Source organism: Hemitrygon akajei, chromosome 20 (assembly GCF_048418815.1).
Source record: "Hemitrygon akajei chromosome 20, sHemAka1.3, whole genome shotgun sequence".
Lineage (NCBI taxonomy): Eukaryota > Metazoa > Chordata > Chondrichthyes > Myliobatiformes > Dasyatidae > Hemitrygon > Hemitrygon akajei.
In genome coordinates this window covers 12,015,021-12,041,022 of record NC_133143.1, presented here as the reverse complement: position 1 = coordinate 12,041,022, position 26,002 = coordinate 12,015,021, and the positions used below count along the sequence as shown (strand labels likewise).

Genomic DNA, 26,002 nt, shown 5'->3' with positions numbered 1-26,002 from the left:
GGTACGAAAGGTAAATAGTTGGAGAAGGAATCTGAAAGGAGAGGAGAGTGGACCATGGGAGAAAGGAGGGGGCACCGGAGTGAGGTAACAGGCAGTTGAGAAGACAAGCTAAGAGGCCAGAGTGGGGAATAGAAGAGGGAAGGAGGAAAATTTTTACCAGGAGGAATTGATGTTAATGCCATCAGGTTGGAGGCTACCCAGGAACGTGAGGCATTGCTCTTTCACCCTTAGAGTGGCCTCATCATGACAAAAGAGGAGGCCAGCATGTCAGAATGGGAATGTGGATAGGAGTTTAAATGGTTGGCCACTGCGAAGTTCCACTCTTGGCAGATGGAGCAGAGGAGCTTGATAAAGTGATCCCCAATACATGTAGGGTTTCACAAACGTAAAGGAGGCCACATCGGCAGCACTGGATAGTTTGTTTTTGAAAAAGTTTTGGTTAATTTGAACATTAGCTACTTCAGTGGTTCGCCTTAAAATTACTGAATAGTGCAATTTCTTAACCTTGTCACATCAAAGCTTTTAGGTGCTTAGTGCAGCTACTGTTTTGTCTTCATGTTTATTCATGTCAGTACATGATTGGATAGTTTATTCTACTCCTAGGAATATTTCTGAATTCTTACCAATTACCTTTCAATATTAGATATTAACCAATAATGTCCTATAACCAGCATTCTCAAAACACCAAATTCCCTCTTGCTCTGCAGACTTGTTACTTTCATTGGGCAACTCCAAATAGTTTTTTCTCTTCAAACTGCTCCTAATCTTGGTTCTTTCCCAAATAATTACGAGTTTGTATTTGCTCAAGTAAATTTTTCCGTTATGGTCATTCTTCTTCCCTGCTAGGAGTAGCTTCTTGTTACTAGTCTGAGCAGCACTCCCTCAACAGGCTTTTTAGGTTCCAGTTACAAATGGGATCCTAAACAAAGTTTCTCTTTTCCTCTTCAAACCACTACATTTGAAAACAGCTAATATTTCCCAAGATTTACTGATTAATGGATTCAATTATCCATTATGCCATCAATAATGGCAGCCTGCAAATATCTTGTGAGCACAATTTAGTCATAGTATCATCTCCTCCATCATGCTTCCTGTTTGGTGCTTACACTTTTCCTTCTGCCATATTACCACAGTCCCCCAACCTCCCCAGCCACCTGTCTCCACGGCTTCCAAACACATTATCTTATTCAATAAGAGAAAAATTTGCAGATGCTGTACATCCAAGCAACACACACAGAATGCTGGAGGAACTCAGCAATCCAGGCAGCATCTAGGAAAAGAGTAAACAGGGGAAAGAAGCTAGGGAATAGATGTAAAAGGTAGGGGGGAGGGAGAGAGAAACAGAGAAACACCAGGTGTTAGATGAAATCTGGAGTGGGGGGAAGGATGAAGTAATGAGCTGGGAAGTTGGTGAAAGTGACAAAGCCTGGAAGAAAGAAAAGTGGGAGGGGGAAGACCACCATAGGGAGACAATAGGCAGGTAAGGAGATGAGGTGAAAGGAGGAAAAGGGGATGGGAAATGGAGAAAGGGTGGTGGGGGGGTTGCGACACTACCAGAAGTTTGAGAAATCGATGTTCATACCATAAAGTTGAAGGCCACCCAAACAGAATACAGGGTGTTGTTCCTCCAACCTATGTGTGGCCTCCTCACGACAGTGGAGGAGGCCATGGATCAACATATTGGAATGGGAATGGAAAGTGGAATTAAAATGGATGGCCACAGGGAGATCCTGGTAGGTGCTTGGCAAAGCGGTCTCTCAATCTACGTCAAGTCTCACCAATATATAGGAGGCCACACCGGGAGCACAGAACACAGTAACCGACCCTAACAGACTCACAGGTCAAGTGTCGCCTCACCTGGAAGGACTGTTTAGGGCCCTGGATGGTAGTGAAGGAGGACGTGTAGGGGCAGGTGGAGCACTTACTCCACTTGCAAGGATAAGTGCCAGCAGATCAGTGGGGAGGGACGAATGGACAAGGGGGTTGCTTAGGGATTGATCCCCATCCCTGAAGAAAGCAGAAAGTGGGGGGAGGAGGTGGGGGAAGATGTGCTTGGTGGCAGGATTCACAGCTAATACTATAGCCTATAGTTGCAAGTTCTTGATTTGCAAAATGCAGGTATTTAAAAAATTGTTTTGCAGGGTTCTTTGAAAGCTCAATTTCAAGTTTCATTGAATTTGTTTCATTCAAGTGAATTTCAAGTTTAACCATTCAAATGAATACAACCAAATAGCATTCCTCCAGGATCAAGGTACAAAACCCAGTATCAACAGCCACTCACAGCATATATAATTACAATAGCAGAAAGGCATACAGTTACAAAAAATATATAAAATAATAATATAGTCCAAGTGTCATGGCCTGTAGATTGATGGTGTATGAATTTGTCCTGGAGCCATGTTCCTGCAAAATGAAGCCTACAGCTCACACAAGTGCAGCCACAGACAAAGGCAGTTCAGCTTGTCTTCCACCGAGTGAACTCTAGAGAAGCCACACCAGCTCTAGCATCTCCTTCCCTGGCAGCTGCAACAAGCGATCTCAAGGTAGAGGGCGTGGTCCATGCAACAACTGAGGCAATGCAGTTCCCCTGCCATTGATCTTGCCAATGAACCAGTGAATCAGACTCAGTTTTCTACATTACCAATGTCCAACAAGGCCTTACGACCACAATAAAAGTGCCCAAGCTAATCATTTCCACCATTTGTTGGACCACACACCACCCAACACCTCCTTCCCTAGGTGGCTGAAGCAAACTTCAATATGGTGTGCAACATGTCCAGCTCCACCGCTATCAAATAACTCATTAGACAGATAGATAGTGGTGTAGACCTGCACTACTTGAGGTCCTTTTTAACTAGCAGCCTTGGGATTATACAAAAGATGAAGGATGGACCCAGAGAGGTTGTTGTGACCGAATGTGCAGCCATTGTACCAGAAGCAAAATCAGGAATGTGAAATTAAACATTTTACAAAGATAACATAGGCACAATGGACAGAATGGCCACTGAGCTCTTGAGCTGCAAGACTTCATAGCTATGTTTGCTGGATTAGTTTTATTTTCCTTTAGCTGAACAATTGCATAATTACAGAAAGGATTTGAGTCTTGCTTAAAATGCACTTTAAATCAATGTTGATTGAAGTGTGGCAAAAGTGCTGATTCATGTAGTGCTGGTACTTTTAGAAACTTAAAGAAATGCTTGGACTTTATATTAGTCTGCATTCAAAATGCTTTCTTTCTCCCTCAAACACCTCCAACTCCCTCCATTTTTTTCATAAATTTGGTCACAAAACAGCTGAATGGACCAAAGGATGAATTCAGTAACAATTAAACAGAAAAATGATGAATACTAGGCATCAATTCTGGAACTCAAACAAAATACAGTTCAATTATAGTTGATTTTGCAAACATTGAAAGAGATCTTAATAGTATTAGACAAGAACTTTTAAAGATTAATTGGGAGAAGCTGTTAGCCAGTAAATGGGTCATCTGGCAAGTTGCAGACTTTTGAATGTAGGAAGAGTTCAGGGGGAACGTGTTCCTATTAGAGTAAAGGGTAAGGGTGGCAGGATTAAGCACCCTAGGCTGATCGGGGGAAATTAAGTCTCTTAATTAAGAGATGTAGAAAAGCACTCAAGAGAAAGTAGGAGTGGAAGACATCGTGAAATAACCTTGGCAGTTAGGTTAAAGGAGAATTGCAAGATATTCTACAATAAAGAGTAAGGACCCTCAAGACCAGTGTAGTTAGTCATCCTTGTGTGGAACCGCAGGAGATGGGCCGGCTTTTATATATTAAAAAATTAATTGATACTTTACCTATGTATTTACTCAGGGGGAAAAAATAGTGATGTCTTGAAACATACCAACATAACAAAAGAGGCGCTGCTGGCAGTTTTAAGGCACATAAAGGCATTCCAGCATTAAAGGGCATTATGGGAAGGCAAGAAAAGAAATTGATGGTGCCCTGGCAGGGATCTTATCATCATGGGTGAAAGCATGGCTAATGTTGTGCCTTTATTTAAAGACAGCTTGCTCCCTGGGACAAGCCAGGAACTACAGACCAGTACGCCCATTAGCAGTGAGAAAGTTACTGGAGAGGATTCTGGTAGATACGGGCTACCTGCATTTGAAAAGGCTAGTAGTAAGCATGGTTTCTTTTCATAGTGAAGTGTCTCAAAATTGATTTAATTCTATTGAAAAGCTGAGCAAGAGAATTGAAGAAGTGGTAGATATTGTCCGTGTGACCTTTAAAAAGACTCTGCATGTTAAGCTGATCTAGAAGATTAGATTACATGGTTGCAGAGTGAGCTAGCTAATGAAATACAAAATTAACTTGGTGGTAGGAGTCAGACTGTGGTAGTGGATTGTTATTTTTTAGATTGGAAGCCTGCAGTCAGTGGTGTGTGACAGGAATCCATCTTGGGTCCACTGTTGCTTAATGATTTGGGTGAGAATATAGGTACTGTGGCTAGCAAATTCACAAATGACAAAAAACTGGTGGTATGATAGACAGGGAAGGATGTTACCCAATACTACAACATGATCGAGATCAACTGAGAAAGTGGGCCAAGGAATTACGGTTGGAATTCCAAAGACAACACATCGCATTTTACCAGGGGCAAGACTTGATAGATCCCAAGAGAGATCTGTAAAACAGAGACCCAGGAGTACAAGTACATAGTTCCCTGAAAGTAGTGACACAGGTAGACAGGTGAAGGAAGTGTTTGGCTTACTTGCCTTCATCAGTCAGGGTACTGAGTAGAAGAGTTGGGATGTTATGTTACAGTTGAAAAGGATGAAGAGATTTACGATAGTACTAGTGTAGGACGGCTCAAGTTGAAAGGAGAGGCTGGATAGGCCAAGGTAATTTTTCCATATAGGAGACTAAGAGGCAACCTTACAGATGTATATAAAATTTTGAGGGGCATGATTGTTAACAGTCACAGTCTTCCCGCCTCAGGATAGGAGTGTTCAAAACTAGGGGCCTTGGGTTTAAAGTGAAGGCAAGGGGGAGATTTAAAGAAAACATGGACAGGTTTTTTCACATAGTGGGTATATGGATTAAGCTGCCAGAGCAAGTAGTAAGGCATGTACGTTTAAAAGACAGATAGTTAAATACAGTTGCAAGAAAAAGTTGTGAGCCCTTTGCAATTACCTGGTTTTCTGCATTAGTTACTCAAAATGTAACCTGATCTTCATTTAAGTCTCAATAATAAACACAATCTGCTTAATCCATTAATACACAATTGTACTTTTCATATCTTATTAAACACATTGTTTAGTCACAGTTCAGGCTGAGAAATGTATGTGAACCCTTGTATTTAATAACTGATAGAACCTCCTTTAGCAGCAATAACCTCTTGTTATTGTGGCTGCTGAACAGCACAGTGGTAAGTAGAAATCTTGGACTGTTCCAGTTTATCAATATTTCCAGGACACCTGTTATTTCCATGTACAGCCCTCTTCAGGTCATACCACAACATCTCAATTGGACTCTGGGTCATTCCAAAACACAAATTTTCTTCAGTTTTTTTCGATTTGGTTTTTTTTATAAACTGTTCTGTTGTTGATTTACCCTTTTGTTTTGGATCATTGTCTCATTGTATCTAACTTCTATTAAGCTTCAGGTGATGAACTGTTACCCTGACATTCTCCTGTAAATGTCTTGATACAATTTTGAATTCATTGTTCCCTCAATAATTGCAAGCTGTCCAGGCCCTGAGGCAGCAAAGCAGCCCCAAACCATGATGTTCCTTCCACCATGCTTCACAGTTGGGGTGTGGTTTTGGTGTTGGTGTGCAGTGCCCTTTCTCCTCCAAAGTGGTGTGCATTTTTGACAAAAATTCCATTTTTTCCCCACATCTGTCCACAGAACATTGTCGCAGAAGTGTTGTGGAACATCCAGGAGGTGTTGAGACATACAGCAATGTTTTTTTCTGGAGAGCACTGGCTTCCTCCATGGTGTCCTTCCATGAACACCATTCTTGTTCAGTGTTTTTGTAATAGTGGATACATTAACAGAGACTCTAAGCATGTTCTAAATATTTTTGCAGGTCTTTTGCCGTTATCCTTGGGTTCTTTTTCAACTCCTTCAGCATTGCATGTTAAGCTCTTGGTGTGATTTTTGTAGGATGCCCACACCTAGGGAGAGTAGCAACAGTACTGAATTCCCTCCATTTGTAGACAATTTATCTTACCATGTACTGATAAACACTCAGGTCTTTAGAAATGCTTGTGTAGCCTTTTCCAGTTTCATGCATCTCTATAATTCTTCTTCCAAGGTCCTCTGAAAGTTGTTTTGATCAAGGCATAGTGCATATAAACAGACCTTTCTTGAGAAGCAGGCTCTGTTAGTAACCTGACTTTGTGACACTTTTATAAGGCAGGGTACCTCTACAACCCATCTCCAATCTCTTCTCATTGACAGGAACACCCGACTTCAAATAGCTTTCGTAGAAGGCATTACCCCAAAGATTTGCATACTTTTTTGAACCTAGACTGTGATTGTTTAATTGGTGTACTCAATATCGATGAGAAGTAATGCAATTGTTTGTGTTATTAGTTTAGGCAGATTGTGTTTGTCTATTATTGTGGCTTAGATGAAGATCAGACCACATTTTATGAGTAAATAATGCTGAAAACAGTTAATTGCAAAGGATTCACGAATATTTTCTTGCAACTGTAGTTGGGAAAGGTTTAGAGGGAGATGGCCCCAAAGCAAACAATTGGGACTTGCTCAGGTAGACAACTTGGTCAACGTGCACATATGAGTTTGACTGAAAGGCCCATTTCCATGCTGTACAACTATGGGTTACTCACATCTATGGTTTTGGATTTATAAGGGTACAAATTGACAATTTTTATTTTTATTCTTATGCACTTCATTGATTCTCACAGCAAAATCTACATGACCATGAATTTCACAGCCCTTAAACTACAACTGCAATGTCATGAACTACAAATCAAGGAGATTTGGAAAACTGCTGTCAAATGAAATTCATGTATATCAGTTTCATGGACAACATGCAAGAATCAGATTTTCAGTTTCACATGCAACTGAAAATCATTAGAAACAATCTTAAAAGTTCAAAACAGAAACAGTAATTAAATCACTTAACGATAAGTGTTTTCTTAAATGATCCAAAATAAGCCATCAAGCTCAATATTTGAAAGAACTTACTTTCCCCTCCACGAGTGCTTTGTTGTGAAAAAGCAGGCCAAATCTTTATTCTCTTTGATGACGTTCATTTTAAAGTCTGGCCTGAAAAATAAATTAGTTATACTTATAAGCATTAGGCAAATGAAGCACCATTCAGAATCCTTTGATATTTCAATTAAGTGCACTGGGGCATTGTCAGTGTGTGAAGCCCAGAAGCCAATTTCCACACAGAAACTCACACAATTGGCCATATCTAATGACAGGACAGAGGAGCGTGACTTGTACTTAAAGTTCAAGTTCAAAGTACATTGATTATCAATGTATGCAGTACACAACTCTGAAATTCATTTTCTCCAGGAAGCCACAAATTGAAGAAAAACATTGAGGCTGTTCAAAAGAAATATCAACCCCCCCCCCCCCACAAAAAAAATCAGGCAAACAGCAACAAGAGCATCAACATCCCTGAGCCCCCCCCCACCAACACACCAAAAAAATGCATACAAATACTGGGACCAGCAAACTACAAACCTGGACTAATCAGAATAGAGTTCAAATTTCCCATTAGAGCAACAAGGAGAAATTCAAAGTTGTGGAGTGGGTTACTTCCTTTTCTATCTTTCTGGCATTCTCAGGTCTCTATTACTGAGTGAAAGGATTTTTCCCCCTCATTTCTGTTCTAATCCTTCTAGTTGTTTTTGTCACTTGCCATTTGACCCCCCCCCCCCACTGAGAAATAATTGCTTGCTACTTATTCCCGGTAAAAGGTTTAGAATTCCAGCTTTACCTTCCAGCTCTTTAGTTCAATGCCTCACCAATGTCCTGTCCTGCTATCTTTAAAGATCTATGGATTTACACTGCCTGAACAGTTTGTTCTTCCACCTTCAACTTCCCACTTTAAGTAAAATTCCAATAATACAACACCTTTTGTACTTGGGTGGTACCAGAATGACAAATTTCAGGACTATTTCTTTTATTTTATCTATTAACTTGCCAACACCAACTTTCTTTGCTTTTAAGATGTTATAAACACAATGGCATGCAAAAGTTCAGGCACCCCGGTCAAATTTTCTGTTACTGTGAATAACTAAGTGAGTAAAAGATGACCTGATTTCCAAAAGGCATAAAGTGACACATTTCTTTAATATTTTAAGCAAGATTGGTTCCAGTGACATCATTGTCCAGAATAGCAGCTCATGTCAATAGCTCCTCTGGAAAAACACATATTTTGCCCCGTTAATCCATCAAATATGAGATCTTTTGAAAATATCTGAATTGATATGGGGGGCAAGAATGGGAAAAAAGAATGGAGATGGAAAAAAGAATGGTGATTAAAAAAAGCATCACTCCGGAGCCTGTAGACGAGAGGGGTGCAGTGAGTGGCTCTCCTACCCAAAGGTGTGGTAGCGAGGCTGACGATGGGCCTCGTTCAGGTGAAGCAGCAAATATGATAAAAATTCTGGAAGAGATATGGGAGTTCCAAAAAGATATAAAACAGCAACTGAATGATATCAAGCCAGAGCTCGCCAAAAGAAAGTAAACTGCTTAACCAGGATCATAGTGGAAAAATACCAGGATATACAATGTTCCCGAAGGAGCCGAAGGGCTTGTCTATGATGGAGTTTGTACAAAAGTTGCTGTGGGACACGCTACAGATTCCTTCGACTATGGAGCTTGAAATTGAGAGGGCACATCATGCACTCGCCCTGAGGCCTACTGGAGATAGAGAAGATAAGCCACGCTCAATAGTAATTAGATTCATTTGATACAATACCAAGGTGGAGATTCTACGAAGGACCTGGGTTAAGAAGAGGGCGTTTTTGGATGGGAAGTTAACATATTTCGATCAAGATTACCTCCTGGTGGTCCTGCAGAAACGTAAAGAATACTCTGCAGTAAAACGAATATTACAGCAAGGAAGTATTAGATTCCAGACTCCGTACCCTGCAAAACTGCGAGAGTTTTATGAAGATGGGATCCAACTGAATCAGACAGTGGAAGAGGCGACTACAGACATGAAGGCCAGAGGGCTGCCCGTCAGCGTGATCAAACCGAGGGAAAGCCTGGCTGAGCAGATATCCCGCTCCGCTTGGGAAATAATGAGAGAATCAAGAAAGCAGGGGACGGGAGGAGGGCGAGAGAAGTATATCAGGAAGAGACTGAGTTTTCTGAAGACAGCCCTCACCCCCTCCAGAAGAGCCATAAGGTTTGGCTAACTTTAAAAATGGTGATGAGCTAAATGGAAGCAAAAATAGATGGTGCTATACCTATCTCAAGAAATATTTATTATAATGTGGATTTTATATTATTCAATCATTCTTTTTTATTCATTCACTTCTTTTCCCCCACCTAAATGAGAATATAGGGGAGGAATACACAGGGAAATCTTTTCTGTGTAATGGATATAAATTTGTTCACTTACTTTTATGGGTACTGCAATGGGGACCCTCAACTCACAGGTGGGGGGGGGGCTATCCCCCACAGCTAGACGTTTCCTCTAGCTCAACCCAGGGTCATCTACTACAGACTTCAGCCTTGGAATCACACCTTCGTTGCCTTTTCTTTTTATTACTTGTGTTTCTTGGTTCTAATTTGTTCAGGGAGTAGATCGATTAAGTTTTATTCTGCTAATTTCGATGATATACTGACAGATAAATACAAATGGCTAAGGACAAAGTAAAATTCATTTCTTTTAATGTCAATGGGCTGTAAATCCAATCAAGTGCAGTAGAATTCTATACAAAATGAAAAAAGAACAAGCCCATGTAGTATATTTACAAGAAACTCACTTAAGTGATAATGAGCATAGAAAACTAAAGAGAATGGTCTTCACTAATTTGTTTTTCTCCTCATATAAATCAGGACATAGGAAAGGAGTTGCTATTCTTAACTCAAGCAAGCTAAATTTTGAAAAAGTATTTGAAATGGGACATAAGGAGGGCAGATATATTCTGGGAATATAGACGGAAATTCAGTTACTCTATTGAATATATACACACACTCCCAGGAAGTGATATTAGTTTCTTCCAGAAAATTACTAATAATATGGTAACGGAAACAGAAGGTCTCCTGCTATGTGGGGACGCTTAAATTTACAATTTCAACCAAAGTTAAACTCTTCCAATAGAAAAACCTATGAAACAAAATACTTACATAAGAAAGTTAATACAATTTTTGAGGATGTTGGTCTAATTGATACATGAAGGGACCTTTTCCCCAACAGAAGGGATTACACTCATTATTCTGCCCCCCATTCTGTATATACAAGAATAGACTATTTTATAACATTTGGAGAAGAGAAAGACAAAATAAACACCTGTGGAATTGGGACGGGAGATGTAAGTGACCATGCACCTATATATTTATCTGTTGATTTTGACCTACAACCAAAGAATACTAGTTGGAAACTAAATTCAAGTCTACTCAATGATCCCTACTTTAACGAACAATTTTTTTTTTAATTGAGAATTTTTGAGAATTCAATGATAATGGAGAGGTTTCATCTCCCATTCTATGGGAGGCTCTGAAGGCTGTTTTAAGAGGGAAAATTATAGCGATATCTTCATAAAAGCAAATAATAAAGAATAAAACATTAGAGGAATCACAAAATAAGCTGAAGGAACTAGAAAAAAAATCACAAATTAAATTTGGCACAGGATACATTAAAGGAAATTTTAAAAATTAGTAATGAAATTAATAGTTTGGCTATGCAAGAAATCAGGAAAAATTTAATGTTTCTGAAACAGAGACATTATGAAAGTGGATCTAAGTCTATGAAGATACTGGCGTGGAAACTGAAAAATGAGATAGCAGAAAATACGATTCATAGAATTAGGAATCCAAGAACAAAAATGATTAAAAAAAAGCTAAGTGAAATTCAAGAAGCTTTTTGAAGTGTTTTACAAAACTCTATATTCCAAAGTTCCAGGGGGAAGCATAATCCAAATTGACACCTTCTTGAATTCTCTAGAGTTACACACTTTAAGCGAAGAACAAAATAGAACAATGACTGCTGACATAACTGAAGTTGAATTAAAAGCTGCAATTAGTAGGCTTAAATTAAGCAAGTCACCAGGATCAGATGGGTATACGGCAGAGTGGTAAAAAGAATTTTAAAATTAGTTAATTCCCACACTGAACTGGGTTCTAAAAAAGGCACACATGCCACCCAGCTAGAAGGAAGCGATAAGCTCAGCTATACCGAAAGGTAAGGATAAAATGGAATGCGGGTCATTTAGACAAATATCCATTCTTAATGTACATTATAGATTATTTACCTCCATCATGGCCAAACAATTAGAAGAGTTTCTACCCATACTGATACATAACAATCAGACAGGTTTTATACAACAACGCCAAACACAAGACAATATACTATGTGTGTGTGTGTGTGTGTGTGTGTGTGTGTGTGTGTGTGTGTGTGTGTGTGTGTGTGTGTGTGTGTGTGTGTGTGTGTGTGTGTGTGTGTGTGTGTATATATATATATATATATATACACATACATACACACGTGTGTATGTGTGTGTATATATATAATATACACACACACACATACAATATAAGACACTTCACATTATGGATCATATACAAAAAGTAAAATCGAAGCAATAGTGATAAGTGTGGATGCTAAAAAGGCATTTGATTCGGTTAATTGGAATTTTCTTTACAGAGTTTTACCTAGATTTGGTTTCCATGACACAATTATTAAAACTATACAGGCACTATATGACAACCCTATTGCTAGGATTGAAATCAATGGATATTTATCAAATAGTTTTACCCTAGAAAGGAGCACGAGACAGGGTTGTGCATGGTCACCGCTACTCTTTGCATTATATCTGGAACCATTAGCTCAATACATCAGACAAAATGAAGATATCAGGGGAATTACTATTAAAGGGACAGAGCATAAATTGGCCTGTTATGCAGATGAAATTTTGATCTATCTAGGGCAATAAGCATACTCTTTACCTAAATTGATGCAATCCTTTGAACAATATGATCAATTATCAGGCTACAAGATCAACATAGATAAACCCAATTACTTTCATATAACTATAGCCCACCAAGAGAAATTGAAAGTAGATATCCCTAGGCATGGCACACAAGAGTCTTTCAAATATTTGGGCATTGTTATGCCAAAAGATCTGGCAAAATTATCAGAATGCAATTATCAGCCTATATATAAAAAAATTAAGATATAACAAGATGGAACCTAATTCCTTTTCTTAGTCTCAGTTCAAGGATTGAATCTATTAAAATGAATATACTGCCCAGACTATCTCTTTCAGACCCTACCGATAGAGATTAATCAAAATCAATTCAATGAATGGAACAAAACATTATCAAGATATATTTGGCAAGGTAAAAGGCCTAGAGTTCATCTCAAAACTTTGCAATTAGCCAAGGAAAGGGAGGGGGGAATGGGGCCTACCTTCTCTTAGAGATTATTATTTTGCAGCACAGTTGAGAGCTGTGATATGTTGGTGCAACCCATCATATGACGCTCAATGGAAAAACACTGAGGAGCGGGTATTTCCCATCCCCATTCAAGCAATTTTGGCTGACAACCACCTACAATAGGTACATAAATACTATTGATAACCCAGGGGTGAAATGAACTCTTAAAATATAGAAAACTATTATAAAAAATAAACTAGAAGGAGGTATTGCAATTCTTAAATGGTGTGCATATGACTTGGATTTTACACCAAATAAATTGGATGCTAGATTTAAGGACTGGACAGCTAAAGGAATAACAGTTCTTTGCAACATAATGAAAGAAGGAATACTGTTCAGTTTTGAAATGCTTAAAGAGAAACACTTAATAGAAAAACAAGACTTTTATCGGTATTTGCAGATGCGACAGTATGTTAGTAGGACAGTTAAAAATGTAACCAAGGCAAGTACATGTTTGATAGAGCTATTTAGAAAAGCATATAATTCAGATAATGGTAGTAGGATCATTTCAAGTGGGTATAAGGGTTTGTCAAATCTTAACACACATTCGACTTCATACATTAAAACAAAATGGGAGAAGGAAGGAGGGATAATTATATCTGAGGAAGAATGGACAATAATATGGAGGTATCAATGAAAGTGTACCAGTTCACAGAAGTGGAGGGAGTTTGGATGGAAAAACTTGATAAGATATTTTATTACACCAACTCAGAAATCCCATTATGATAATAACCTCCCTGTTTGCTGGAGAAATTATAGAAATCAAAATGCAAATCATCATATTTTTTGGGACTGCCCTGTTATCAAAAACTACTGGAGGGGGATACACAATGCCCTACAAGACATCTTTAAATGTGAAATACCCTTAGAAAGTAAGACAATATATTTTGGGTAGATACCTCAAGAATGGTTGAAAAGAGATAAATATTTAATGAATATACTGCTGGTGTCTGGTAAAAAGACTCTTACTAGGAAATGGTTATCACAGGAGAGCCCAACTTTAAACGCACGGATGAAAATTACAATCAACATTTACAAAATGGAGAAGATAATAGCATCTGTTAATCATAAGTTGGAACAAATTTATTCATACTGGGAAAAGTTATTTACCTCATAGGCCAGATTTTATCCTCACAAATCAATGTATATGTTGTAAAACAAAAATCACTCCCTACTTGTACGTAGTTTTCTCCTTTCGCTTGTTCTTTCTTTCCTCTCTTTTCTGTAAGTGTATACCTCAGATAAATATGTGGAGATTTGTGGCATATATGACTATATGATATATATGTACAATATCAATATATCTTATGGAAATGTTTGTTTGATGAACTTCAATAAAAAATAAATTACAAAAAAATTTTAAGATCACTTTTTTATTTCCATCTTTTATAGTTTCAAAATAACAAGAAAGGAAAAGGGCGTGAAGAATAAGTTTGGGTACCCTGCATGGTCAGTAATTAGTAACACTGCCTTTGGCAATTATCACAGCTTGTAAACGTTTTCTGTAGCCAGCTAAGAGTCTTTCAATTCTTGTTTGGGGGATTTTTGCCCATTCTTCCTTGTAAAAGGCTTCTACAAAGCCCCATTTCCAGAAAAGTTGGGATATTTTCCAAAATGCAATAAAAACAAAAATCTGTGATATATTAATTCATGTGAACCTTTATTTAACTGACAAAAGTACAAAGAAAAGATTTTCAATAGTTTTACTGACCAACTTAATTGTATTTTGTAAATATACACAAATTTAGAATTTGATGGCTGCAACGCACTCAACAAAAGTTGGGACAGAGGCAATGTTTACCATTGTGTTACATCACCTTTTCTTTTAATAACACTTTTTAGTCGTTTTGGAACTGAGGATACTAATTGTAGTAGATTTGCAATTGGAAATTTTGTCCATTCTTGCTTGATATAAGACTTCAGCTGCTCAACAGTCCGTGGTCTCCGTTGTCTGATTCTCCTCTTCATGATGCGCTATATGTTTTCAATAGGAGGTAGATCTGGACTGGCAGCAGGCTTCACATACATGCAACTCACCCATGCCGTGGGCACTGATGCACCCCCATACCATCACAGATGCTGGCTTTTGCACCTTTCGCAGATAACAATCAGGATGGTCGTTTTCATCTTTGGCACGGAGAACTCGACACCCGATTTTCCGAAAATTAGCTGAAATGTGGACTCATCTGACCACAGCACATGGTTCCACAGTCTTTCATTTCAGTCCATATGAGGTGAGCTCGGGCCCCAGAGAACTCGCCGGCGTTTCTGCATAGAGTTGATGTATGGCTTCCTCCTTGCGTAATACAGTTTCAAGTTGCATTTCTGGATGAAGCGACGGACTGTATTAAGTGACAATGGTTTTCCGAAGTACTCCTGAGCCCAGGTGGCTATAATTGTCACAGTAACATGACCGTTTCTTAGGCAGTGCCGCCTGAGGGCTCAAAGATCACGCGCATTCAACAGTGGTTTCCGACCTTGCCCTTTACGCACTGAGATGTCTCTGAATTCTCTGAATCTTTTCACAATATTATGTACTGTAGATGTTGAAAGACCTAAATTCTCTGCAATCTTGCGTTTGGAAATGTTCCTTTTGATCTGACTAACAATTCTCTCATGAATTTTGGCACAAAGGGGTGAGCCACAACCAATCCGTGCTTGCAAAGACTGCTTGCTTGCTTGCAAACTAGCGACCTTTGATGGACGCTACTTTTATACCCAGTCATGATACCTCACCTGCTACCAATTAGCTTGCTTAATGTGGAGTCTTCCAAACCGGTGTTACTTGAATATTCTGTGCACTTTTCAATCTTATTTTAACTCTGTCCTAACTTTTGTTGAGTGTCTGGCAGCCATCAAATTCTAAATTTGTGTATATTTACAAAATACAATTAAGTTGGTCAGTAAAACTATTGAAAATCTTTTCTTTGTACTTTTGTCAGTTAAATAAAGGTTCACGTGAATTAACATATCACAGATTTTTGTTTTTATTGCATTTTAGAAAATATCCCAACTTTTCTGGAAATGGGGTTTGTAATTCTGTGAGATTCTTGGGCCTTCTTGCACGCACTGCTCTTTTGAGGGTGCCCAAACTTTTGCATGCCACTGTATAAAGCATGATATTTCCACTAAATATAGCAAGTGTAAAAATTGTGCAGGGAAACTAGTGAGGCCAGTGCTCAACTACTGGCTAACAGATTAGAGTTTTATAATAGGCATCCATTAGTCTCGTGAGACCATGGATTTGCACCTTTGGAAGGTTACTGCAAGCCTTCCCCTCTCCACGCCACCGAAGTTGTCCAAGGGAAGGGCACTAGGACCCAAGCAGCTTGGCACCAGTGTCATCGCAGAGCAATGTGTTGTTAAGTGTCTTGCTCAAGGACACAACACGCTGCCTCAGCTGAGGCTCAAACCAATGACCTTCAGATCACTAGACCGATGCCTTAACCACTAGGCCACGCGCCAACACGTTTTATGTTATTTTGTATTCTTGCTTTGTACCATATTCTTTATATATTACCTCACTTAGTGGTGCTAGAAAGTTTGTGAACCCATTAGAATTTTCTCTATTTCTGCATAAATATAACCTAAAATGTGATCAGATCTTTATGCAAGTCCTAGAACTCAATAAAGAGAACCCAATTAAATAAAAACAAAAAAACATTATACTTGCTCATTTTATTATTGAGAAAAATATCCAATATTACATGTATTTATCGGATAAAGTATGTGAACCTGTGAAAATCTGTTTATGCCCCTTACATTCAAGTACAAAATCATTAATGTGTATACAAAGATAAAACCATAGCACAGCAACTTCCATAAGTTTATGCTGACACTGCAAAAGTTTGCTACTGCTTGTTTATTGTGCAATTCCACAATTTCTGGGCAACTGAAGTGATAGCTTTCACCTTTACTTTCTTGATGTTCCCTGGAATTTTCCCCAATCTCGAACAATTTAAGCTAATACATGAATGCATGGGTTTGCCATTCAGTACATGCTCTTTCTTCCTTTATCCTGTTTGCCTACTTTTTGAACAGATGAATTATGCAGTCAGCATGTGCTGCAAAATTAAGTTCAAACTGGCTCCCAACACCAGCTTCCAATGCCACATATAACCCAGAGAAACATCTGAATTAGATTCCAAATATCTGTTAGATATCAATACGTAACAATTGCAGGTATAGTTTTAGCAATTTCTCCCACAAAAAGATTGACCATGTGCTCCTAAACATTAGTTTTCCTCATTGAACATCAAAACTCTGCACAAGTCAGCTGAATCGAAATGAAATGAAATATCTTTATTGTACTATGCAATGACAATTTGTCATGCACCAATACAGCGAAAATGAGTTTGCAACTCATACTCAATGCTATAAAACAAATAAAATAAATAAATAATAAATAAAATCAAGTAACCAGCCAGTACAAGCAATGTCCAGCAGTACAAAAGCGCAACTCAGATGCATGACAGCCATAAAACCACTTCATTTCAAGTCAGCTGAATCTACAATTTGGACATGCTTTAGACGAGCAGAATTTGCCAAATAATGAAAAATCAGTTTGAATGCTACTGGATGAAAACCAGTTCAATTGTTCTAGACTAAAATCAGAATCACATTTGTGGTTCAAATGCTCACAGCCAATTTTTCAAAGTTTTACTTTTGTAGTGTGCCAATCAGCTAATGATTTTCAAATACATTCTATTGCCTCAATGTACCATTGCAAACCCAAAGCATCACAGTACAGTGGATTCCTGTTAATTGAACCATTGGTTTATTGGAGCAGCCACTTATTTGGGATAGCTCTTAAAGAACAAAAGCTAATCGAGAAAATAGTCAGCATTTCCTTTGTTTATTTGGACGCTGCACCCGCAAAGCAAACAGCATTATGAAGGACCCCACACACCCCTCATATAAACTCTTCTCCCTTCTGCCATCTGGGAAAAGACACCAACGCATTTGGGCTCTCACAACCAGACTATGTAACAGTTTCTTCCCTCAAGCCATCAGACTCCTCAATACCCAGAGCCTGGACTGACACCAACTTACTGCCCTCTACTGTGCCTATTGTCCTGTTCATTATTTATTGTAATGCCTGCACTGTTTTGTGCACTTTATGCAGTCCTGGGTAGGTCTGTAGTGTAGTTTTCTTTCCCTGTGTTGTTTTTACGTAGTTCAGTGTAGTTTTTCTACTGTTTCATGTGGCACCATGGTCCTGAAAAACATTATCTCGTTTTTACTGTGTACTGTACCAGCAGTTATGGTCGAAATGACAATAAAAAAGTGACTTGACTTAGACACTACACCACTTAATTGGAACAGGAGACTTTTGCCAAATAGTTTCTAACAAGCATCAGTCGCGTACACAAGTGGTTGTTAGACACTACACCGTGCTTAGAGTGAACAGCTTCTAAAATAGCATCAGTTGTGTGTTTACATTCAAAAAGTAGAAATTTTTGTCACTGACAGTTGGTGAGAAATAAACAGTACAACAACACAGAACTGTTTTGGTCACTGTGGTTTCAAGCATTGAAGCCTGGAGATGCCAAAAATGGCCAGGAGTGAAAATGAATTGATTTCACTACTTCAACAACTTAGGAGTTATATAAAAAAAAAGGTAATGACAATCTCAAATGTTACAATGAAAATGAAGATTTGGAGAATACAATCATCAAAAGCATTATATGAAGACAGTATGAAGGTATCTGCACTGTGTCTGCGCTGATTTTGTTCATTTACAATCAAAAGAACACAGCAGCATACACAGATGAATTCCTCCATCAATACCTTTTAGAAACAGTTTTATAGTACTGTAGAAGTATTGATAGTGTTTCAATTTGTTCTGCTTTTCATTTAAATACATAAATTGTTATTCAGTTAAACAGTAGTCTATTTTTATACACAACCACTTTCATGAAAATGTGACTAATTTCAGGGTTGAAATAGCTATCATGAGAGGGCACAGTTTTAAGGTGCTTGGAAGTAGGTACAGAGAAGACGTTAAGGGGAAGGTTTTTTTAAAAAATGCAGACAGTGACGAGTGCATGGAATGGGCTGCCAGCAACGGTGGTGGAGGTGGATACGATGGGGTCTTTTAAGAGACTCCTCGATAGGTACATGGAGCTTAGAAAAAACAGAGGGCTCTGGGTAACCCCAGGTAATTTCTAAAGTACATGTTTGGCACAGCATTGTGGGCCAAAGGGCCTGTATTGTGCTGTAGTTTTTCTATCTTTCTAATTGGGACAGCTGCTTAATTGGGCCAAAATGTTCTGGTCCTGATGTGTCTCAATTAACTGCAACCCACTATGATCAAACCAATAAACAGGCAAACCAAAATCTAAAGGCAGATAGTGTTTCTCTTCCTACTCCGTTTCGATTTTATGTTCCTACACTCAACCCCAATCTTTTATACATCTTAACAAATAGTCCATTTCCACCATGCCGCCCTTCAATGTAATCTTACATTTTTTTGAATTATCTTCTTAAACAATGAAAAAGTCCTTTCAATCACTTATCTTGTTTTCTTACATTGTCGTTCCTACATAGGCAAACTTCACTGACTTATTTCCAGCCACAATCAAGAGAATCCTAAAACCAAATCTTCTATAAAGATTTCATACATTTTGGTACACAATAGTATCAGTCTCAGTTCAAAAAATTAACCTTCCAAAGTCTGCCTATTCTAAGACTATGCTTGCAGAATGAAGATGGCTATAGTTATAGATTAATCATTCCCAGCCCCAAGAGATAGCATCCCTTAGATAGTGTCCTAGGCTCCGTCATCTTCATCTGCCTAAAACAACTGTCCTTCCTTCAGTATTTCAAAAACAAGGACATACGCTGTTCAAATACATATGCACCCCTTGCAAAATGAAGCAGCCCATACCTGGATGTAGCAAGCCCTGAACATCATACAGGAGTGAGCTCAAAAATGACAAATAACATTCGTGTCACTAACAGGACAGAATCTAATGACATACCCTTGAGATTCAAAGACATCATTGCCAAGATCCTGCATCATCAATATTCTGTGGGATCAACAGGCCCAGCCACAAATATCACAGTGAAGAGAGCAAGTCTGAGATTCAGTGTCCTACAGCAAGTAGCACTTACTAATACCAAAGTCTTTTCACCATCTACAAGACATATCAGGAGAATGATAAGACACTCTCTTAGAGATTGATCTTTGTCTTGCTGAGGCCAGGAGGCAACCCTCAGACACCTCCTCTTACCTACCCTTTGAAAAGGATCCACTCTGAACCATCAGAAAATTCTCTCCATCGCTGTCACTAACCACTTTAACTCTAGAGAACACCCATCCACTCCCACCAAACTCAGTTCTTTTATCCTGCATTGCTCTTTCCTACCTCCTACCCAAGATCCACAAACCTGACTGTCCGGGTAGATTCATTGTCTCTGCCTGCTCCTGCCCCACTGAACACATGTCCTTATACCTCAACTACAATCTGTCCCCCTTGGTTCAGTCCCTTCCCACCTACATTCACACAACTTCACGTGATCTCAATCTTCTCAACTTTCAATTTCCTGGCCTTTTCATCATGGATGTCCAGTCCCTTTACACTTCAATCCCCCATCAAGAAGGCCTTAAAGTTCCACACTTCTTTCTCAACAAAGACCTAACCGGTTCCTCTTCACCACCACCCTCCTCCATCTGGTAATACTGATCCTCACCCTCAACAATTTCTCCTTAGGCTCCTCCCACTTTCTCCAGACTCAAGGGATAGTCAAGGGCCCCAGCTAGTTTGCTTTTTCATTGGCTACTTAGTACATCCCAAGCCTTCCCCGGTAATGCTCCCCAACTCTTCCTGCACTACACTGATGACTGCACTAGTGCTGCTTCATGCAACTATAGTGAACTCAAATTTCATCAACTTTGCCTCCAGCGTCCACTCTGCCTTTAAATTCACTTGGTCCATTACTGACATCTCTTTCCCTTTCTCAATCTCGCTGTCTCCATCTCTAGAGACAAACTGTCTACTGAAAATTTCTATACTGATTCCCAGTTATCTTGACCATACCTCTTCCCACCTTCTATCCTATAAAAATTTTATTTCCTTCTTCTCCGCCACATGTTCCTAGGGTGAACGTTCCTCACCAGGACATCAGACATGTCCTCCTTCAAAGAACAGGGTTTCCCTTGTCCTTTCACTCCTCCCACTGAGCTTCCTCTCAGGACACTCCTCCCTCATTTTGGGCTCCAAACACTCCCTCCAGGTGAGGTAACACTTCACCTGTGAATCTGTTGATGTTGTCTATTGTATCTGGTGCTCCTGACGCACCTCTACACAAATAGCACAAATAGGGGGGGGGGGGGGACGACCACTTTGTCAATCACTTCTGCTCCTTCCAGAGAGGAATTTCCCAGTGGCCAACTATTTTAATTCCTATATCCATTCCAACCTGTCAATCCATGGCCTCCTCTTTTGCCACAATGAGGCCCCTCGCAGGGTAGAAGAGCAACATCTCATCTCTCCTTACCTGCCTATCACCTCCCCCTGGTATCCCTCCTTCCATTTCTCCCATGGTCTACTCACCTCTCCTATCAGATTACTTTTCCAGCCTTTTACCTTTCCCACCCACCCGCAATCTATCACCTTCTAGCTGGTCCTCCTTCCCCTCCTTCCACCTTTTTATTCTGGCATCCTCCCTCTTCCTTTCCAGTCAAAAAGAAGGGTCTCAGCCCAAAACGTTGACAGTTTATTCATTTCCATTGATGCTGCCTGAACTGCCGAGTTCCTGCAGTATTTTATATTGCTCTAGACCTCCAGTATCTGCAGAATCTCATGTACAGTACCGTATGCCCAAACCCCAATGACTTAAGATACTAGACACCATTCACTCATAAACAATGGCTCAGTGACTGTAGTGTGTACCATCTGCACAATACACTGCAGTTACTCATCCTGACCACTGCAGCAATACCTCCCAAACCCATAACTCCCCCCCAACAGACATATGGGAACACAACGACCTGCAGGTTCCAGAGTAAAACACAATACTGACCTGGAAATACCACAGGATTCAAATCTTGAAACTTCCTCCCCAACAGCACATAAGAAGTACCGTCATTAGAAGGAGTTCCAAGGTGGGAGTCAAGTACCACTTTCCCAAGGACAATTAGAAATTGGTAAAATATACCAGGCTTGACACTGATACCTAGAACCCAACACTAAAAGCTATTAAAATGCTTAATTAGTACCAATGCCATCTTGGCGATCTCGCATCAGCAGTTAATAATAAAAATGTGAGAAAATGTACAAGTGTAAGCAATCAATATCAAAGCTCAGAAACAAAAAAAAACAGGCAAGATCAACACCAAAAATGATCAATTTACACCAAAAGGGCAGGCTAGCTCCTTACTGGATGATCAATGATCGTTCTGTGGATTGATGGCACCAGTTTTCGAGCAATGCCCATGTTTGACTGAATGCTCACATTTTTACATCCCAATCTTCCTAGGTTGACAAAAATAAACTTGCTCCAAAACATTTTTTTTAAAGTGCAGCAATCGAAGTTATTGTATTGGATTGGGTGCTTTCAAGACAATTAGGCTTAGTAGCAATGATAGTACTACCATAAGATACAACCAAACAACCTAAAACATGGTCTTGTTTTCAGAAGTATTGCTGTTGCAAAGAGCTGTAATATACCAATCCATGACAAAACTGCTTCATATCTAATATGATGAGGGATCTCTGCCTGTAACGTCGACTGTACTTCTTCCTATAGATGCTGCCTGGCCTGCTGCGTTCCACTGGCATTTTGTGTGTGTTGCTTCATATTTAATAGGTGGCATAAAATGCAGAAAATCACAACCACCTCCCAAAGACATCAATTTGTTGCAGAGTTAGGGGTGGGGGGGGGTGTAAAGGTAATGTTTAATTTCCTGTATCATTCAGCAATCGTGCTTCATGACTAATACTTCAACATTGGCATATGTGGAAGAATCTGAAATGACATCTCTGTTCTATACGTACACCAAAACTGAAAGGGTTTAAGGTACAAGCCTAACTGTCGATATGTAACTGCTAAGGTATAAATCTAAATGCTGAACTGATACAGTTCAGTAAGCAACTTATCAAGCTCCACTAGTCTACAAGGGTTACAGTACAAATCACTGCTTGCCCTATTTAAACACCTTGGACTGCATTTAATGCTGTGATGCTCTTCATTAGTAAAACTTCCTTGAAACTGTTCTCTAGTTAAAATAGAAAATAATTCAATTTAAATTATTTAACTTTCATAATAATTTCAAAGAAAATTCTTAGCAGAAAGATGGGGGGGTGGTGGTGGTGTCTACATCCATAGATCCCTCAAAGTTGCTGCACAGGTTGACATGTTGTTAAGGAAGTGTATACTAAGTTAGCCTTCATTAGTTGGGGGAATTGAGTTCAAGAGCTACAAAGTAATGTTGCAGCTCCATAGAACCCTAATTAAATCACACTTAAAATATCATGTTGAGTTTTCCTTGCCTCTTTATAGGAAGGATATGAAGCTTTAGGGAGGGTGCAAAGGACATTTAAATGAACGCTACCTGGACTAGAGAGCATGCCCACTGAAGAAAGGCTGAGCAAGCTAGGAAACACAAAGTACACTGCAGATGCTGTGGTCACAGCAACACACACAACATGCTAGAGGAACTCAGCAGGTCGGGCAGCATACGTGGAAACAAGCAGTCAACGTTTCAGGCCGAGACCCTTCCTCAGGACTAAAGACAGAGGGGGCAGGGGCCCTATAAAGAAGGTGGGGGGAGGGTGGAAAGAAGGCTGGTAGGTGCCAGGTGAAAAACCAATAAGAGGAAAGATCAAGGGGTGGGGGAGGGGAAAGACAGGAAAGGTGAAGAAGGAATGTAAGGGGAAAGCACTTTGTAGTAGAAGAAGGCAGAATCATGAGAGAGGTGATAGGCAGCTGGAGGAGGAGGCAGAGTGAAACTCGGATGGGAGAAGGGAGGAAGGGAATTGCCGGAAGTTGGAGAATTCAATATTCATGCCAAGGGGCTGGAAACTACCCAGACGATATATGAGGTGTTGCTCCACTAAACTGAGTTTGGCCTCATCATGGCAGTAGAGGAGGCCATGTATGGACATATCCGAATGGGAATGTGAAGCAGAATTGAAGTGAGTGGCAACCGGGAGATCCTGTCTGTTGTGGCGGACCCCCAATCTGCGTCGGGTCTCGCCAATGTAGAGGAGGCCGCACCGGGAGCACCGGATGCAATAGATTACCCCAACAGACTCACAAGTAAAGTGTTGCCTCACCTGGAAGGACTGTTTGGGGCCCTGAATGGTGATAAGAGAGGAGGTGTAGGGACAGGTGTAGCACTTACGCTTGCAGGGATAAGTGCCAAGTGGGAGATCTGTGGAGAGGGACACGTGGACCAGGCAGTCACGGAGGGAATGATCCCTGCGAAAAGCAGAGAGGGAAAGATGTGCTTAATGGTGGGGTCCTGTTGAAGGTGGCAGAAGTTGCGGAGGACAATATGCTGGATCCGGAGGCTGGTGGGGTGGTAGGTGAGGACAAGGGGAACTCGGTCCCTGTTGTGGTGACAGGAGGATGGGGTGAGGGCCAAAGTGTGGGAAATGGAGGAGATGCGAGTGAGGGCATCATTGATGACAGCAGAAGGGAAACCACGATCCTTAAAGAAAGAGGACACTTGAGATGTCCTGGAACAGAAAGTCTCATCCTGGGAGCAGATGCGGTGGAGACGGAAGAACTGGGAATAGGGAATAACATGTTTTGCATTTGGCAAAGTGGGAAGAGGTATAGTCGAGGTAGTTATGAGAATCAGTGGGTTTATAGAAGATGTCAGTGGACAGTCTGTCTCCAGAGATGGAGACCGAGAGATCAAGAAAGGGGAGAAAAGTGTCCGAGATGGACCAAGTGAATTTGAGGGCTGGGTGAAAGTTAGAGGTCAAGTCGATGAAATTGACGAGCTCAGCATGGGTGCCGGAAGCAGCACCAATGTAGTGAAGGAAAAGTTGGAGAGCAGTCTATACCAGTATAGTTTTGGAGCATAGGCTGTTCCACATAACCAACGAAGAGGCAGGTATAGCTGGGGCCCATGCGAGTGCCCATAGCTACATCCTTGGCCTGAAGAAAGTGAGAAGAGCCAAAAGAGAAGTTACTAAGTATGTATACCAGTTCCGCCAACCGGAGGAGTGTGGTGGTGTTGGGGAACTGGTGAGGCTTGTGGATCTTGGGAAGGAGGTAAAACCGAGCAGTGCAAGGTGTGGGAATTAAGAGTTTTTTGGCTGAGGATGGAAGGTCTCCGGAGTTGATAAGGGTGGTGATGGTACGGGAGACAATGGTTTGATGTTTTTTGGTGGGGTCCTGTTCCAGGGGTAAGTAAGAGGAGGTGTCAGAGAGCTGCCGTTTGGCCTCAGTGAAGTAGAGGTCCATCCACCAGACTACTATGGCACCACCTTTGTCTGCGGGTTTGATGGTGAGGTTAGGATTAGTGCGGAGAGAGTGGAGGACAGTGCGTTCAGAAGGAGTGAGGGAGTGAGCAAACTAAGGCTTTTTCCTTGAAAGCAAAAGAAGTTGAAAAGTGACTTGATAGAGGTGTACAAGATGATAAAAGGCATAAACCAAGTCGACAGCCAGACACTTTATCCCAAGGCAGAAATGGCTAAAAAAAAGGGAGTATAATTTTAAGGTGTTTGGAGGAGAGTATGGGGAGAATGTCTGGGTAAGTTTTTAAAAAAACAGAGTGATAAGTATGTGGACAGGAGTGGTGATAAAGGCAGGTACACTAGGGCCATTTAAGAAAATCTTAGAAAGGCACCCTGGATGATAGAAAAATGGAAAGCTATGGAGCAGGGAAGGGTTAGATTGATTTTAGAGTAGGTTAAAAGGATGGCATAACATTGTGGGCTGAAGAGCCTGCACTGTGCTGTACTGTTCCATGTTCTTTGAAAATTGCAACACAAGGACTCCTTGCATAACTAAGGTTTAGAGAAACTTGTTCATTGTTATTACAAAATCCTTAAGTCTGAAACAGGAAGAGAATACTGCTATGGGTCAGCCTGTCAAACAAATGAGCAATAAATCTCAATTTCAAAACCAAAGGTGGTAATAAGCTTAATAAGTGTGTTACATATGTGGAGAAGAAATTAGGTTGGGTATGTCATAATAATCTATATAAAATATACACTTCTAAACTGCATTGTCTAACAGCATAGATCAACTGCACAAAATAATGTTCTATACTTAATGTTGCAAAATGACTTCAATAAAAGTTGAGCACAACATGCAAGGGAACATGAAAACAGATGATATACAAAGTTAAATTGCAAATAGTTTCTAAGCCCAAAATTAATATTTCTAGTAACACTAGCTATATACTTTTGCAAAGAGATTATACC

General features: G+C 40.0%; 1 protein-coding gene across 1 annotated transcript in view; it reads right to left on the bottom strand.

Moving 5' to 3' along the window:
* Positions 1 to 26,002, bottom strand: part of LOC140713580 (dnaJ homolog subfamily C member 13-like) — a 180,889-nt gene that overhangs the window by 151,483 nt on the left and 3,404 nt on the right. Inside the window, 1 exon segment of the mRNA XM_073023857.1 lies at positions 7,179 to 7,259. Within this exon segment, the coding sequence (XP_072879958.1) occupies positions 7,179 to 7,246 (68 nt within the window). The 5' untranslated portion in view covers positions 7,247 to 7,259.